The sequence below is a fragment of the Ictalurus furcatus genome, chromosome 25 (assembly GCF_023375685.1).
Source record: "Ictalurus furcatus strain D&B chromosome 25, Billie_1.0, whole genome shotgun sequence".
NCBI lineage: Eukaryota > Metazoa > Chordata > Actinopteri > Siluriformes > Ictaluridae > Ictalurus > Ictalurus furcatus.
Window position 1 is genome coordinate 20,076,857 of NC_071279.1, and position 18,501 is coordinate 20,095,357.

Here is an 18,501-nt window from a genome sequence, read left to right on the forward strand (position 1 = left end):
GTATTTGATGCTTTACCTAATCAACTGCATAGTTTTTTGAAGATAAACTTTTATTTTGAAATTGATGCATGCAACATGTTCCAAAAAAGTTGGAGACAAACAACATTCCCCAAAGACAAATCAGTAGGATTTTGGGCAATTCATCTTCAGTGCACGTTATAATTAATACAGTGGGGGAAATAAGTATTGAACTTTTTTTTCAGTGAATATATTTCCAATGAGATTATTCACATGAAATTTTCACCAGACTTTGGTATTAACTCAAGAAATCCACACATATAAAGAAATCCAGACATTAAAGTCCATAAATGAAGTTATGTGTAATGAAGAGCAATGATACAAGAAAAAAGTACTGAACACACTAACTGGAAATTATTTAATACTTAGTGGAGAAGCCTTTAGTTTCTGTATCTGATAAAAACGATGCTGCTGTCTCTGCATAGCAAGCCATCCGACAAGCGCAAAACAACAGCAACCAGCAACATCTTCCTCTTTTCAGCGTCACGAAGTCGAGTCCGTCCCAAAAGCCATCTATTAATCGTCCCATCACACTCATGGACTCGTTCCTTATGTGGCGGTCACAGTAGGCCTTACCGCTCCATTGACTTCCATTCAAACGCATCCGAAACGGCAGAAGAGAAACGCAAGCTCACGTGTAGAATTTTGGTACTACGCTGCGTGATGAAAGTTCAGATTTGGTGATCTCTGACCTGTGTAATCGTATCACGTAAAGACATGTGACTAATAGATGATCATGATGTCCCTGCATGACCTTTTTAGTAAAAAAGAAAGAAATTAAAAAATGGAAGTGCTAATTTTAGCAGTATCGAGCAATCCTGTACTGTACAGCTTTGAAAGATTATAAAAACAACTTAAAAGAGAGTCTGCCAGGAACAGATGGTATACTTAACAGATGGAAGCATAAAATTATTTTTTTAATTGCTTCAAATATTGTCTGAGATTTTACTGCTGTAAAACGTCATTACATATGAAAACTTCAGAGCCCTGAAGTGTGATGATGTCATATCCTGTTTCCGCCGACATTCACAGTGGCGTCCGACAAAAATACGCACGCTTAAAGCCTAGTGTGACCGCGGCATTAGCTGACGTCATCAAAGTGTGCACTCAGAGGAAGGCCACAATGGCGAAGTGTGCCATTTGGGACAGGTCCAACAGAAGAAGAGGAATTGCGGTTTTTCAGCCTTGAGTGAACGGTTTATTTTTCTCACTGAGGTAATCTTTTCTACATGAAAATATTCCTGACTGGTTTATATACAATAACAGATTTGATCGATTTAAAAACAAGCTTGTTACTGTGTCTGTATTTGAGGATGTTCACTATGTTCTACTTTAAGACCTGAGGTAAGTTTAACTAGCTGAGCTGCTCGGCTAATAGTTAGTGACTGAATCCCAAACCTTCGAAGTGCAGAACAGAGAGAATGATACAGTGGCGTATTAAATCACTTTTATAACACGGATAGATCCGGAGGGTCAGGTTTAGTTGTGAACTATGATTTACTGGGTGGTATAAGCGTGGATGAGTGGTTGAAAGAGATGGACAGGATACAGGAGGAAGATATAAAAGAAAGGAGACGCTGAAATTAATGAGAGAGGAATTGAAGAGCTGCATTTTGCATTTGTTATGCTAATATACCAGTTTCGGCGGAAACCCCATAGAAACCGTCTCTATTATATATACATTAGCGCGGTAACATACAATACAATAATACACCAGACTACAGTGCTAATTGTTTTGTTTTCGCCAGCTCACATTACTCATTCTGTTACATCGGGCTGCGCCGAAATCGCTTACAACCTTACTATACAGTAGGCGAGAAATACCCGGATGGTGTACTGCTTTCGCGAGATTTTGCAGCGTGCAACTAAGTGTAAGTCCTGAAAAGTGAAGTCAAAATGTTTCGATCGCCCCCAGGTGGCTGGATGCGGTATAGGTCATAAACCCCGCCCTCTCCATGTAATTTAATGGGACGTGAGACAAACTAAACAATCAAATTACACTTAAAATAATTTTTTTTCCAAAGATGGTTTCTGTCATTTTAGGTAGTTTGTACCACGCTGATGTAAGTTCAAGTGTTTTGTTTTTAAAATAAGTTTGATTTTAGTCAGTTATTTGATGCTATAAAAACGGGGGGGGGGGTACGTGGGGGGGTACATGTTGACTACGTTTACATGGACAGCAGTAATCTAATTATTGACCTTAATCTGAGTAAGATAATAATGTGATTAAGGTGTTTACATGAGTCGGTTTTAGAATACTCCTGTCATGTTCCCGTTTTACATGTTTTAGAACATAAATAGATTAACAGCCTGCGTCATTACGTCACCGCGCCACGCCGTCCGACGTCCCTCCAGAATTTCATGTATCAACATACAGTTCGTCTTCGTTATGGTACTGTATACAGTTTTGGGTGTTTTTATTTAATTTTTTTTTATGAACGCTTTAAGTGCAGTTAATTATTTGTCATGCTGTACGTGCTAATAGACAACTGCTTGAAGCCGTGGGCTGCATCTCAAACCGCGTACTTAGCATCTATATAGTAGTCGAGATACATGTATTTTTCCCCACTACAGGCCTATAGTAGGAAAGTATGCAGTTTGGGACGCAGCCGAACTCTCTTCTCTGTAAAACTGCTGTGTGTGATCGTGTCCTATCGCAAAATGCGTTGAAAACTCACACACGACGTTCATAATGTGATTAAGGTGTTTACATGTCTGTAATACACGTCCATAATGCGACTAAAACAGGAGTACTCCACCTGTCTTAATTCGATTAGAGCTTAATTCGAGTATGACCTTAATTAGATTAAGGTAAGTAAAAATTGCTGTTTACATGGTAGTTTCTTAATGAAAGTATGGTCTTAATCGGGTTAAGAGTGGATTATTGTTGTCAATGTAAACGCAGCTACTGAGGCACCAACAGATTTTTTTTCAGTACTTCAGGAGGAGATTGGAGCTTTAACGTTAATTTCTAAATTTCCGTAACTATTGAAAAAGTTCAGGGGCATGTGCTTGCGATTGATTCTGCGGGAGTGTGGCCGGGACCTTTTGATCTCGGATCAAATTATTAAATTAATCCACGTATGCAGACAAATAAAATCAACACGTTAAGCAGTCTGTCTTTCTTTAAGAATTTAATTCCACAATGAGCACTGCACCGCCCTTCTGTCTCGCGCTCTGTATTATGATCCTGTTGAGTGCAGCATCTGCCTGCTTCATATCGTCAATGCTGTGGTTTGCGTCGCGCGGGCTTTAATTCAATTTATTTCAATTCAATTCATTGTCTCAAAGCAGCAAGCTTTATTCACACTGTCCTGTGTATGTGACGTGCTCCACCATTTAAAGTTGGAATTCATAATCAGCTCTTTGTGAAGAAAGTCTCGGCTTCCAAATTATGTTTTTTTTTTTTAAATCTCGAAATTCAAACATTAAATGTTGTTATGATGCTCTTTATGGTGCGTGAGTGTGGTAGATCGCATGCTGACTCAAAATGGAAACAAGATGCGCGAGTAAATGGATCATCTCCTTGTCTTAAATACACGTTTTATCGAAAAATAAACATGAATGAACATCAGACGGTATGTTAAATAGAGTACTGCTTTCTGAAATTCATCATCTCTCATGTAATAACCCAATCCAAGTTTTAACTGCAGAAGAAGAAAAAAAAGGTGACTGAAATTGAACTGAACTGAGACACATGAAAGATACAAATGAAAGACTTTAAACAGCGTACTTAATGTCGATTTGGAGGAGAGCATGGCAAAAAACAAGCAAAGAACTGAAAATGCACAGGTCATACATAAACATCCTGTAGACATTAATAAATGAAGATGATTAATTTTGACGAACGTGTCAAAAGCTAAAGCCCCCCAAAAAACAAAATTCAGACCCTGCATCCCTTTCACTGCGCTCTGTTGTCACGTCACAGGGAGCTAACCAGCACACTGAGAGTTTCTTTTGTAAGCTGCTTGAAGTTACAGTTAATGTAACTCCTGGAGTTGGTGATGGTGATCATGTGGTGAATGTGGATCCACCAGTGGAACAGAAGGCTTACAGTTTTTGGAGAGAGAGTTGTGGAAAGACTTTGAGTGGATATGTATATGTATATTTTGTGTTTTTTTTTTTTGTTTTTTTTTAATACATGTGTGTATATATATAATACAATACACAAACATGAATTGAATTGAATGCCTAAAAATACCCCTTAGCTGTTCTGAAATCACTGTAAACCATGGCTTCTTAGGGCATATTGCTTTATTGTTCTCCCTGTTTTCTTTTAACTTTACAGTGGGTTATGATCAGAGCCTCCTTTTCCAGAAACACCATTTAGACCTCATAATAAGACTTATAATGGAATCAGCAGGGATACGACCGTGTTCTTCTAGCAAACCTCCACACACTCCTGGTCCCACTGACTCACAGGTAACAGTTATCTATATGTGTACAATTAAACATAACATTTTTAATAACTAAGAGATTCACCTGACTGTGTGGATGTTCTTCTCTTAATCAGCTTCCATCCTTGGTAGGTTGCATGCTCTCCTACTAATCAAGTAAACCATGTTATTATCATCTCTTCAGTATCCTCATGGACTATATGTTGTGTTATACCACAGTTAGTTTCAGTCCTAATTTGATTGGTCAAGTGACATTCCAAGAGTGCTGATATTTATTATAACGGCACTGGGAAATTTCACTGTGTGTATCCTCCACTTATCTGTGTTTGCTGCATAAATTACAAATCTAGCAGTAGATCATTACATTGAAACTGTTACTACACTTACTACAGGCTGTCAGTTAGTCTGTGTGTTACACGGCAACATGGAAAGCTCTATCTAGCTGTGGCTGTTTTGAGAATTATTTCCATTGACAGCAAAAATATACGAATATTTGATCATATTGTGTCTGAAATGTTAGTTACTTGATATTAATTTCTTATTATGAAAACTGTCACATAAAAGCAAGATCACACTCGCAGTTGTACTGCTGTACTGAATATCGGCACTGCTGTGATTACCTGCAGCCTCGTGTCTACGGCCGAATCACAGCCGTGCCGATATTCTGTACAGCAGCACTTTTGCTTATGCAATATCACTTAATCGACTTTCTTTTGTAAATAAGTATTATTACTCTTTGTTCATTAGCTTTGTGGGGATGTGCAGACAGAAAAATATACGTCTTCAGATGGAGGGACATCAGGCTCCGTAGAACACATCACCTGTGTGAACCTTCAGAAACATGTAAAAAAGGAAGAAACTGTAGATGAAGAATACTTCTGTAAGTCAACATGGCACGTTACAATCCAGTCTAATATTCAGTAATAATTTTTAGTCTATTCTAATTTGTGAATGAACCACATCACTGACTTTTCCTCATTTATATTTTGTACTTCACTTTTTTAAAGCAACACCAGTCTCTGTGGGACACATCACACCTGTGGACCTACAGAATCATGTGGAAAAGGAAGAACCTGAAGATAAAGACTATCTCTGTAAGATAACAGGGTGTATTATGTTCCAGACTGGAACTCAATAACCAGGGTTGTAACAATACATGACACGTGACACATGCATAGTGATATGTGTTGTGGAAATTTGTGATATCAGCATTAAATTAATCATGTTTGAATTGACAAAAGTGCAATTGCACGAAATTGTCTTTCGCCGTGATTTTTTTTTTTTTTGTTGGTAAATGAGTCCTTTTAGTTGTACTCATGTTCGTCACTCATGAATGAAAGAGAGCTTTGGCTGATGATGAGGTCACGATAACATGTCTTGGTCAAAATCTGCGGTAATTAAAAAAAATGCAAGCTCTTCTGAATATTGCAGCGTGTGCTTGATTTTGTGTAAGGTTCTGCAATCGCAAAATCCTGAAGGGACTGGCTTATGCAATCAAATTTTTGTGAGAATTAATACATTTATGTATTTAGTTTTAAGGCATGGGAAATCTGTAGTACATTTGTTTTACAATATTAAACCTTTGTTTGTAAGACAAAATGCACATTGTTTTGCATTGTTTATGATTCAGAAATAAAAAAAAAAAAGTAGTACTCTTTTCAGTCATAGTATTTATTCATTCAAATTTTGTTTAAAATATTCTTAAAATATCAGAACATGAACCCAGTATATTGAATCGAATCGTGTATGGTTACACCCCTATGAATAACTTTTTGAAGTCTTCACTAGGCTTTATTTGTGACTGGACCAGTCCTTCAGCACTGGTTTCCCTCTTGTTCTTTATAGTTTTATTTGAGTTGACAGTATTGAAATGTAAATCTTGGAATTTCAGATGCTGGGACATCAAACTCTGTGGAAGATGTAGACCAAAATAATGGAGGATTTGAAAGGAAGCATGTAAAAGAGGAAGCATCTGAAGATGAAGACATCCATACAAGGACAGACTGGGGTTGAGTAACACTGACACTTTCATTCTCATTCAAACTCTTGCTATACTGTACAGTTTATTAATATCAACATTTATTGTAATGCAAGCTTATAATCAGGAATGACATCCTGTATCATGTGTGAAATCAAGTATCTTCCACATCCACATGATATTCAGCAACAGTGGTAGCTGTGAGGCAGACAAACAGCTGGCAGTTTATTGTTGCCTTTCAGTCAGCTCACTTGGTATAACACAGGATATATGGGATACCAAGCTTTCACCATCCTGCTGAAGAGAAGACATGTTTTCATGCTTGTAAGGAAGATGAGGTGTGGTGACGTAGAGGGTCATGTCAGCTATACAGCTGTCTTCACCACTGTCTTTTCAGTTTTTACACTTCACATATTTGAGAACATTTTTGATACTCGCTCTATTGGTGTAGAATGATAACATACTTTGAGTCATTTTACATTTATTCATTTAGCAGACGCTTTTATCCAAAGTGACTTACAAATGAGGAAATACAAGCAAAGCAATATCAAGCAGAGAACAATACAAGTAGTGCTACTATATGAAATCTTTAATTGGGTTCTAGAAGAATTTTATTGATATGCTTAAGAATTTTTGATAGTTTTTGAGCCCGCTGTGACAAGCCTCTAAACTAGCTTCTGTTTAGCTTGCCAACAGGTGCCTAACATGAGCTTGGCTTCAAAGGAGGTGGATATTTGTCCTTGTCTTGAGAACTGTACCTCTTCTCTACATAGGAAGATGATCCCTGTGATACCTACTTGGTTTGCCTTGGTATAGTAAAGGACAGTTCTGATGCAGCCTGATGTGTGGATATTTTCCTCCAGATGGGTCAAATCTGTTGAAAAAAATTGACATACAATGGTGGAACAGTAGGGTTATTTTTGTTTATTTTTAGCTTGCCAAGCCGCCCCAGAGGGACTCTGATGGAAATGTGGAAGATATAGATGAGTGTAGCACGACCTGGGCTAAACAGGTGGAGCAGTTCACTGAAATGTGCAAGCCAGAGCAGACACGTTCTCTTCAGCTGATTCACTCACCACTTATAATAACGAGGAAGTGCTCAACATCATTATTAAAGAGCATGGTCTTTCAATTAAAGAAATACAAGATATACAGGCTTTGCCAGTCTGTCCCTTTCTCTGCCAAGTGCATGCAGCATGAGATCAATAATTCCTTCTGCTGTTTGATGGTGCAGCTCAAAAGCTGGATATGGAATGTCCTGCTGTAGCACTGCAATGTTTTTCCTTCTTCTGGTCCCCACAAGTGTTAGCAGGTTTACCTGCTGAAAGGTCCAACATGAAGTCTAAAGGCCTACCAGCTTTCATTCGTAACTTAGAACTTCTTACTACTTTTAAGCAGCAGGTGCTGGAGTGGTGCCAAAGGAAAGAAAAGTTCCAGAGCTTAAGTCAGGGGACATTAACTTTCTCTCGTACAAGAATACTTACTTCCCCAGAAAGCACATATTCTCCGAAAGGTGTTTCAGGAATCTCCGTACATTACTTGTCTCTCTACTAAATTACGTAGATGTTCATCATCATCTTATTTTTGCTAGCAAAAATTAACCAGACTAATTTTAACTGGCCTTATCAAACTATGCAATTGCTTTACATGTCTTATTAATACTTAAAAATATATATATATAAATATTGTAATGCTGCCATTTATAACTATTTATTATAACATAATATAACTATTTATTATATTTCACTTACTAAGCAAGAGTTGTTGGTTACTTTTATTTTCAATGCCCTTGTGTTATTGATGTACTGCTATGAAAGGCATCACTGCCAGCATTGTACCATGCTTCTACTTTTTTTGTTGTGAAAGTGTGCTTTACTGCATTAAAAAATCTACATTGATAATCGGTATTGTCAGTTATGAAAAATTATTTTAACTAATCAGCCCTACTCTATAGCTGATATGACCCTTTATGTTGCCAAGTGTCCCCTTCCTTACAGGCATGAATGGATGTGTATTCAGCCATGTGCATAAAGATGTGGTAACCTATATTTGTCTGATGGATTGTTTCTTTCTTTCTGAGAAAAGGGTTTTATATTCACGACTTAATATTACTCTGGCTGGGCTGTGGGACAGGTGGTAGAGCAGGTTATCCGCTCATCGTAGTGTTGGCGGTTTGATTCCCGGCCCGAATGACTCCACATGCCGAAGTGTCCTTGGGCAAGACACTGAACCCCAAGTTGCTCCCAATGGCAAGTTAGCGCCTTGCATGGCAGCTCTGCTACCATTGGTGTGTGTGTGAATGGGTGAATGAGACACAGTGTAAAATGCTTTGGATAAAAGCGTTATATAAGTGCGCCATTTACTGTATCTGTGTGATGGGCACAGTTTAGGTGGGGGTTTACTCGGTGGGCAATAAAACGTTATTGATTTGTGTTGCAATAAAGTTTTCCCAAATAACGATTTTAAGCCAAGTTAAATGTCAAACTTTCATTTCTATGTTCCTCATCTTGCTGAAAGAGCTAACAGCTGTATCCTGATTACACATGTATGGTTGGCATAAAGACATTTTGCTGCTTTTTTGTGTTTCCTGTTAAATTGTCGGCTTGGGGGGGGCAGCGAGTGTCCTCAGAGCAGGAGCTCAACTCCTCAGATGCGGACCTCAGCACAGTGTTATCGTCAGTCTCAGACATGAGGAGAACTTGGTTAGTCATGAAGTCTGCTTCAGGTGCGAGCAGAACTTGGTCATCTGTGTCGGCATACTCAGGCGTGAGCAGGACTTGGTCGTCCGTGTCGGCATACTCCGGCGTGAGCAGGACTTGGTCGTCCGTGTCGGCATACTCCGGCGTGAGCAGGGCTTGGTCGTCCGTGTCGGCATACTCAGGCGTGAGCAGGGCTTGGTCGTCCGTGTCGGCATACTCCGGCGTGAGCAGGGCTTGGTCGTCCGTGTCGGCATACTCAGGCGTGAGCAGGGCTTGGTCATCCGTGTCGGCATACTCAGGCGTGAGCAGGGCTTGGTCGTCCGTGTCGGCATACTCAGGCGTGAGCAGGGCTTGGTCGTCCGTGTCGGCATACTCAGGCGTGAGCAGGGCTTGGTCGTCCGTGTCGGCATACTCAGGCGTGAGCAGGGCTTGGTCGTCCGTGTCGGCATACTCAGGCGTGAGCAGGGCTTGGTCGTCCGTGTCGGCATACTCAGGCGTGAGCAGGGCTTGGTCGTCCGTGTCGGCATACTCAGGCGTGAGCAGGGCTTGGTTGGTCTTGACGTCGGTTTCAGGCATGAGCAGAACCTGGTTGGTCATGTCAACAAACTCTGACGTGAGCATGACTTGGTTGGTTGTGACATTGACTTCAGGCTTGAGCAGAACCTGGTTGCTCGTGACGTCGGTTTCGGGCCTGAGGAGAACTTGGTTGTTTGTGACATCAGCTTCAGGCATGAGCAGAAACTGGTTGGTCATGACGTCGGCTTCGACCTGGGACAGGAACTTGGCATGAGCAGAGCTTGGGTTGGCCGTCTCTTCGATCTGGGACAGTAACGTGTCTTGGGAGGCCGTCTCTTCGACCTCGGACAGGAACTTGACTTAATGCTGGGTCTCTGGAGCTGAGACCTCATCATGGGTATCAGGCTGAAACACTGGAGCTGAGGTCACCACGTTGACCTCCGGCTGGAGCTCGGCAGGTGAGACCTCGTGGGTCTCAGGCTGGAGCACTGAGGTTGCTACGTTAACCTCCGGCTGGAGCTCTGCAGGTGAGACCACCTCATGGGTCTCAGGTTCGAGCTCTGGAAATGCTCTCTTGTGGAGCTGTTTGTGAGTATGCCAGCTGCTCCTGAAGCATCCCTGAGAGCAGAAATATGATCCCTGATTCCCATGTCTCCTGCATGTGGGACACTGCAGCTGGGCCTCTTTGCAGCAGCCCTCGGCCTTGCAGGTCGGTGGAGTTTAGAGGTGTGGCCACGAACAGAGAAGAAGAAATCATTTAGTTGGCGCTTTAATGTATCCCTTTTACAAAATCCTGATTTCTGACAAATGTTAAAGGCTGAACTTGATGTTTATATGGAGACCAACTGGTCCTCAGTATCCTCTGTGGGCGTGGCGTGGGAGGCACTTAAGGCGGTTCTTAGGGGTCAGATCATACAGTATGCCTCATTCATTAAAAAATCCAAAGCACGAGAACTCGTGGAGTTGGAAGGAAATATTAAAAGTGCAGAGGCAGAGCTGAAGTGCCGAATGTCGTCTGATGGTCTCAGAGAATTGACCAGATTGAAATATAGATATAATACTATTTTGTCGAGGAAAGTGGAGTTTTGGTTATTCAGGGCAAGATAGTCATACTTTGAGTCGGGGGACAAAGCAGGAAAACTTTTGGCTAGATATATAAAACAGAGGGAGGCCCTTTCTACCATTCCCGCAGTGAAGTCTGTTAGTGGTGAAATTTTTACCTCGGCCATTGATATTAATAATGCTTTTAAAGAATTTTACTTTGATCTCTATAGTTCAATGTCTTCGTCTACTGATGAAGATATTAGAAACTTTGTGGGACCATTAGAACTCCTGAAATTGACGACGGAGCAAAAAAATTCTCTTGATTCTGAGATAACCCTGGAGGAGCTTGGCGAGGTAATTAAGGCCCTGCCTACAGGCAAGTCTCCGGGGCCAGATGGCTTTGCCGCTGAGTTTTTCAAATCTTATGCTACAGAACTGGCTCCACTTCTGTTAGAAGTTTATACAGAATCATTAAAGAATGGAAAGCTTCCTCCAACCACGACACAAGCCCGGATCAGTCTGATTCTTAAAAAAGACAAAGATCCAAGTGAGTGTCAAAGTTTTTGTCCAATTTCCCTGATCCAGTTAGATGTAAAAATCTTGTCTCAAATTCTGGCTAACCGATTAAGTAAAGTTATGACCTCTCTTATACATATAGATCAGGTGGGGTTTATTCAGGGCCGTAGCTCTTCTGATAACATTAGACGTCTCATTGATATCATGTGGTCAGTAGCGAATGATCAGTCTCCGGTTGCTGCCATCTCACTTGACGCCGAAAAGGCGTTTGATACGGTACAATGGGATTATCTTTTTAAGATTTTGGAAGTGTATGGGTTCGGGAATACTTTCATTGGTTGGATTAAGCTACTTTATAGACACTCGGTAGCGGCAGTACAAACAAATGGACTAATTTCAGATTCTTTTACTCTGGATAGGGGCACCCGGCAGGGTTGCCCTTTTTCCCCATTATTGTTCTGTCTTGCCCTGCAACCATTAGCAGCTGCAATAAGAAAGGCGAATGATTTTCCAGGGGTGGTGGCGGGAGGTGTGGCGCATAAGCTTTTGCTTTATGCAGATGATATTTTATTATTCGTCTCTGACCCTACTAGATCTATGCCTTGCCTCCACAGAATTATTCATTCCTTTTCCAAATTCTCAGGATACAAAGTCAACTGGTCTAAATCCGAAGCTTTGGCTCTGACAGCGTACTGTCCAGTAACGGCCTTTCAGCCTGGTGCCTTCCAGTGGCCCAAACAGGGCATTAAGTATTTGGGTATTTTATTTCCAAAAAATTTGTCCGATTTAGTTAGAGTTAATGTTGACCCGTTAATAAAATGGTTTTCGAGTGATGTAGACAGGTGGTCTTATTTACATTTATCTATGATCGGGAAGGTTAATGTTATTAAAATGAGTTGTATTTCAAAATTCAATTACCTGCTACAATCTCTCCCTATAGATGTCCCGTTTTCTTATTTCAAGCAATTTGAGAGTATAGCGAAGTCTTCTATTTGGAATGGTAAGCGTCCCAGGTTAAATTTCAATAAGTTACATAGGCTGATTGACAAGGGTGGGCTAGGCCTACCCAAGATTCTGTTTTATTATTATGTGTTTGGTCTTAGACATTTGGCTCATTGGTCACTTCCACCTGAGAGAGCCCCTCCCAGGTTCTGCATTGAACAAGAAGTTCTTGACCCTATTTTGCCACTGCAAAGCCTTTCCATTAATCTAACCAGAGAAGTTAAATCACACCTCATTATTTCACATCTGCATTCAGTGTGGACAAGAGTGTGCAGAGTGTTTGATTCTGATATTTATCTCAATGTTGCCTCGAGCCTATGGCTAAACCCAAAACTACGTATTAATAAGTCCCCTTTTTGTTGGTCAGAGTGGATCACGAGGGGGGTTAATACACACTGTGATCTTTATGAGAGTGGTGTGATGATATCTTTTGAAAAATTGGTTCAACATTTTGGGATCCCCAGATCTCAGTTTTTTAGGTATCTTCAACTACGCCACTTGCTCTGTACTATTTTTGGGAGTAGCATGCACCCTCCTAAAGCAGCAGATACTCTGGGAGAGGTGATTTCTGCTTTTGGAAGAGGACATGAAGCATCAGTTTATCACTCCTTACTGATTCAGAGTCTAGGGGACGGAGTCTCGATCACTCTCAAGAGATTATGGGAGAAAGATTTAAATTTGGAATTGGGGAGGGAGATGGGCTAGGATTTTAAAAAATATAAAAACTGCATCTAGAGACGCAAGGGTGTGCCTTATACAATTTAAGATTTTACATCGGTTCTATTGGACCCCCTCTAAATTGTATAGGCTCGGTCTTAAAGACACACCCACCTGCTGGCGATGCCATTCAGAAGATGGAGACACCACCCATGTTTTTTGGGGGTGTTGTAAGATCCAAGAATTTTGGTTGAAGGTGCAGAGCTTTGTATGTGTGGTGTTGAACACTCAGATCTCGTTCTGCCCTAGACTCTGTATTTTGGGAGATGGGGAGGTCACAAAATTGGAGGATAGGTACAAAAAAGATTGGGCTTTGACCAGTGTGATGATTGGTAGTCAGGTTATTTTAAGGGGATGGAAATCAGATGGAGCGCCCTCGTTTCCAGAGTGGTGTGTGGAGATGGGGAGGGTGGCTGCCTTTGAGGAGAGGTCGAGCAGAAGGATGGGAGTTGGGAATTCCTTCAGGAAGAAATGGAGCAGTTATTTGGCGTTTTTGGGGGACTCTCGAGGAGGGGCGGTGGAGAGTATATTTTAGAGTGTAGTCTATGATTATACTTGATTATTGTATTTTCCTTTTTTTTTAATTGTGTGTATTTTTATTATTATTATTATTATTATTATTATTATTATTATTATTATTTTGGATATGTGAGTTTATATTCTATTGACCACAGGGGTGTTCGTGGGGGGACCAGGGTGGGGTGGGAGGTTGGTAGGGGGAGGGGTTATAGTGGGGATTTATGTTAAAATAGTTTGATTCATTATATATGTTGTTTGTCTCTTTGTGTTAACTTTTGAATCAATAAAAGGAGACAAAGGGAGACAAATTCAAATCAGTAATCCAAAGCGTGTCCCAAAACATGCAAAAGGTCAGACGATTGGCAAACGGGCATAAATAGGGTGAGGCAATAATCAGAGTCAAGAAACGATAAACGCGGTCAGAGAACATGAAACGAAATGACAACAAAGTACAACCGCTTGGTAAGTGAGTTAAACTCAATACTAGGCGAAGTCATTGTGTTCAAACAGTCCTTTTATATTGTGGTTGTGAGTGCTGTGAAATTGATGCAGATGTGCGTGATTAGCATGGATGTGAATGTTCTGGGAAGTGTAGTCAATGGCGGCCATGTTTGTAGGCCGCAGTGCAGGATAGGAAATGTAGTCACAGGTTTGCTGTGCCATGAAACTATCCTCACATCCACCTTTTATAAATGTAAAAATTTGTACAGTAATAGGCATTTGTTCAGTCTGCATTATTAAGAAAGACATTATTTAAAAGCTGTCAGTATTATAAAATTCTGTGTTGTGTTCATTTTTGAGATCAATCAGTTGATCATAGCCTAGCTCTAGTTTTAATGATGTACGTCTATGTGGCAACTTTTGATCAGCATATACATTATCCCAGGTGTATAGCATCATGTGGAATAGTTAGTCTAGTAGGGCTACCAGAACTTACTGCTACCTTACTCTATATAAATCCTATTTTTTCTTGTGGCCTTGTTGGGATCCCTTAGAATCTACTAAAAGAAAGATTATAAGAGGATTTCTTGCCGCTAACATTTACATTTTAGTTTTGTGCTGTGTGACTTGGTTATCCATTCTCTGTACATCTTCACCAGAAGTTATATTTGTCATTGCCTCATTTATAATCTATAGAGCCTTGGTTACATTAATTTTTTTTTCTAAACATAGTTTAACTATTTTCACAATGAGTTTTTACTAATGCTGTTCATTTTCTGTTCCAGACATGGATGATGCCCAGGTAGAAGTCTTCTCCTGCTGCTGGTGTTCACTTTCCTATACATCTCAACTTTATCTCCACAAACACATCAGAAGATACCACTATGAGGAATATGAGAGACTGCTACAATCAGGAGAGTTAAAAGACATGAACAATATCACCGCAATAAGCTCCAGTATTCAGCAAATAGCCTCCGTTACACTCGACATTAACTTCTCTAATAAACAAATACAGAAAGAAGTTTATCCCTGCTCACAGTGTGGGAAGAGTTTTACTGACCGGAGTAATCTCAAACAACACCAGCGCATTCACACAGGAGAAAAACCGTATCACTGCTCACAGTGTGGGAAGAGCTTTATTCAACAGAGTAATCTACAAGCACACCAGCGCATTCACACAGGAGAAAAGCCGTATCACTGCTCACAGTGTGGGAAGAGCTTTATTCAACAGAGTAATCTACAAGCACACCAGCGCATTCACACAGGAGAAAAGCCGTATTCCTGCTTAGAATGTGGAAAGAGTTTTATTCGGCAGAGTGATCTACATGTACACCAGCGCATTCACACAGGAGAAAAACCGTATCACTGCTCAGAATGTGGGAAGAGCTTTATTCAACAGAGTAATTTACAAAAACACCTGCGCATTCACACAGGAGAAAAGCCGTATTCCTGCTCAGAGTGTGGGAAGAGTTTTATTCGACAGAATGATCTACATGTACACCAGCGCATTCACACAGGAGAAAAACCGTATCACTGCTCAGAGTGTGGGAAGAGCTTTATTCGACAGAATGATCTACAAATACACCAGCGCATTCACACAGGAGAAAAGCCGTATCACTGCTCAGAGTGTGGGAAGAGCTTTATTCGACAGAATGAACTACAAATACACCAGCGCATTCACACAGGAGAAAAGCCATATCACTGCTCAGAGTGTGGGAAGAGCTTTATTCAACAGAGTGATCTACAAAGACACCAGCGCATTCACACAGGAGAAAAGCCGTATTCGTGCTTAGAGTGTGGGAAGAGCTTTAATCGACAGAGTAATCTACAAATACATCAGCGTGTTCACACAGGAGAAAAGCCGTACCACTGCTCAGAGTGTGGGAAGAGCTTTATTCAACAGAGTAATCTACAAATACACCAGCGCATTCACACTGGAGAAAAACCATATCACTGCTCAGAGTGTGGGAAGAGCTTTATTCAACAAAGTGACCTACAAAAACACCAGCGCATTCACACTGGAGAAAAACCATATCACTGCTCAGATTGTGGGAAGAGCTTTAATCACCAGAGTAATCTACACAAACACCAACGCATTCACTAAGGTGAAAAAAAAACTCATACGCTCATACTGTAAGAAGATGTTTACAGATAAAGATAAGCTCAAAGTATATCAGAGCATTCGTACATGAGAAAAGCTGTAAGAGTGCTCAAAGTACGGGAAGAGTTTTAATCAAAAGAGTAATTTCATGCAACACCAACAAATTCACGTAGCATAGTTTCTGAAACAGGAAGCACCCCGCCCTCAGAACAGTCCAGTGCTGGTCGGACCAGTCGGATTGATCACGACGTTTTGATCACGTGGACTGGGCAGATGTTCTGGTCCGCCTCTGATGACGACCTCGATGTATATGCAGACTCTGTCACGTGTTTCATCAGGAAGTGCATAGAAGACGTGATGCAGACCAAAACAATATGGATCTATCCTAATAGTAAACCCTGTATTAATGGTGAAGTCCGAGCAGCACTACATTACATCTGCTTTTAATTCTGCAACCACAGAGGAACAAAAACATGCCAAATATTCCCACCGTAATTCAAAATTATTGAATTTCGAAGGACAAAAATACAGAAAAGAAAAATTGCCCTTTTAATCCAACTAATCAATTAATCAAAGAAATAATCGACAGATTAATTGATTGTCCAAATAATCGTTACTTGCAGCCCTACAGAGATTACATTTGCTCCGTACTGCCCGCATCTCTGGGCCCACTGCAATTTGCTTATAGTAGCAGCCACTCCACAGATGATTCTGTTGCCTTCACCCTTCACACTGCTCTCTCCTTCCTGGACAAGAACACTTATGTAAGAATGTTGTTTGTGGACTACAGCTCAACATTCAACACCATAGTGCCCTCCAAACTTGACGTTAATCTCTGGGCTCTGGGCTTAAACAGCTCGGTCTGCAGCTGGATTTTGGACTTTCTGTCAGGCAGATGCCAGGTGGTCAAAATGGGCAACAACATCTCCTCACTACTGACCCTTAATACCGGAGCCCTGCAGGGCTGTGTTCTCAGCCCACTCCTGTACTCGTTGTACACACATGACTGTGTGGCCACCCATAGCTCCAACGTCATTGCCAAATTTGCTGACAACACGACAGTGGTAGGCTTGATCAAGGAGGACGATGAAATGGCCTACAGACAAGAGGTACGTTCTTGTCTGTACGTACACTGGTGCCAGTGAGAACAACCTCTCTCTAAACATCATCAAGGCCAAGGAACTTGTGCTGGACTTTAGGAGACAGGACACAAAGCACAGTCCCATCACAATCAACAGAGCATCAGTAGAAAAGGTCAGCAGCTTCAAGTTCCTAGTGGCCCACTTAACGTGGTCTGTCCATATGGAGACCATAATAAAGAAAGCTCACCAGCAGCTCTTCCTAAGAAGTCTGGGGAAGTTCGAGATGAGCTCCAGCATCCTCAGATCATTCTACACATGCACAGTGGAGAGCATCCTGTCTGGCTGCATCACCGTCTGGTATGGGAACAGTACTGTCCTCAGCTAAAATGTGCTGCAGAGAATAGTACGTACATCTCTGCATATAATTGGAGGTGAGCTTCCCTCCCTCCAGGAAAGCTCGGGGGATCATTAAAGACTCCAGCCATCCAAGCCAAGCACGGTTCTCATTGCTACCATCTGGTAGACAGTATCACAGCATGAGAACCCGTACCAGCAGATTGTGGGACAGCTTTTTCCCCTTAGACCATCAGGTTACTAAACAGTTAATAACAACTTTGTGTGTATGTGTATATATGTGTGTGTGTGTGTGTGTGTGTGTGTGTGTGTGTGTGTGTGTGTGTGTGTGTGTGTGTATATATATATATATATATATATATATATATAACATACATACATACATAAGACAACCTCTGGATATGACGCTGAGCACGTGCACTCAACTTCTTTGGTGGACCATGGCGAGGCCTATTCTGAGTGGAACCTGTCCTGTTAAACCGCTGTATGGTGCTGCAGCTCAGTGTCAGGATCTTGGCAATCTTCTCATAGCCTAGGCCATCTTTATGTACATCAACAATTCTTTTTTTCAGATTTTCAGAGAGTTCTTTGCCATGAGGTGCCATGTTGAACTTCCAGTGACCAGTATGAGGGAGTGTGAGAGCAATGACACCAAATTTAACACACCTGCTCCCCATTCGCACCTGATACCTTGTAACACTAACAAGACACATGACACCAGGTAGGGAAAATGGCTAATTGGGCCCAATTTGGACATTTTCACTTAGGGGTGCACTCACTTTTGTTGCCAGTGGTTTAGACATTAATGGCTGTGTGTTGAGTTATTTTGAGGGGACAGCAAATTTACACTGTTACACAAGCTGTACACTCACTACTTTACATTGTAGCAAAGTGTCATTTCTTCAGTGTTGTCACAGAAAAGATATAATCAAATATTTACAAAAATGTGAGGGGTGTACTCACTTTTGTGAGATACTGTGTATATATGTGTATATATATCCAGACACACAAAAACAAAAAAAGTACATACTACTGCACGTTTTGTATACCATGTATACAAGATCACTTGCGTCTGTCTGTGTTATATGTTGTGTAATGTGTACTGTGCTATGTTATT

The 18,501-nt window shown here is 41.0% G+C and overlaps 1 protein-coding gene across 1 annotated transcript; it reads left to right on the plus strand.

Moving 5' to 3' along the window:
- The first annotated feature begins 272 nt into the window (after nucleotides 1-272).
- LOC128601482 (zinc finger protein ZFP2) lies at nucleotides 273-17,695 on the plus strand. Its single transcript, XM_053614723.1, has 6 exons — nucleotides 273-1,233; nucleotides 4,307-4,440; nucleotides 5,163-5,295; nucleotides 5,423-5,509; nucleotides 6,307-6,423; nucleotides 14,633-17,695. The coding sequence occupies exons 2-6, from the start codon at nucleotides 4,369-4,371 to the stop codon at nucleotides 15,949-15,951; spliced, it is 1,728 nt and encodes a 575-aa protein (XP_053470698.1). The 5' UTR covers nucleotides 273-1,233; nucleotides 4,307-4,368; the 3' UTR covers nucleotides 15,952-17,695.
- The last annotated feature ends 806 nt before the right edge of the window (nucleotides 17,696-18,501 follow it).

Bases quoted from the DNA above. Each gene is read 5' to 3' on its own strand.
- LOC128601482 (XM_053614723.1), top strand. From the start codon at position 4,369: ATGGAATCAGCAGGGATACGACCGTGTTCTTCTAGCAAACCTCCACAC. The intron at 4,441-5,162 runs GTAACAGTTATC...TTTGTTCATTAG, and splicing joins CTGGTCCCACTGACTCACAG to CTTTGTGGGGATGTGCAGAC. The intron at 5,296-5,422 runs GTAAGTCAACAT...ACTTTTTTAAAG, and splicing joins TGTAGATGAAGAATACTTCT to CAACACCAGTCTCTGTGGGA.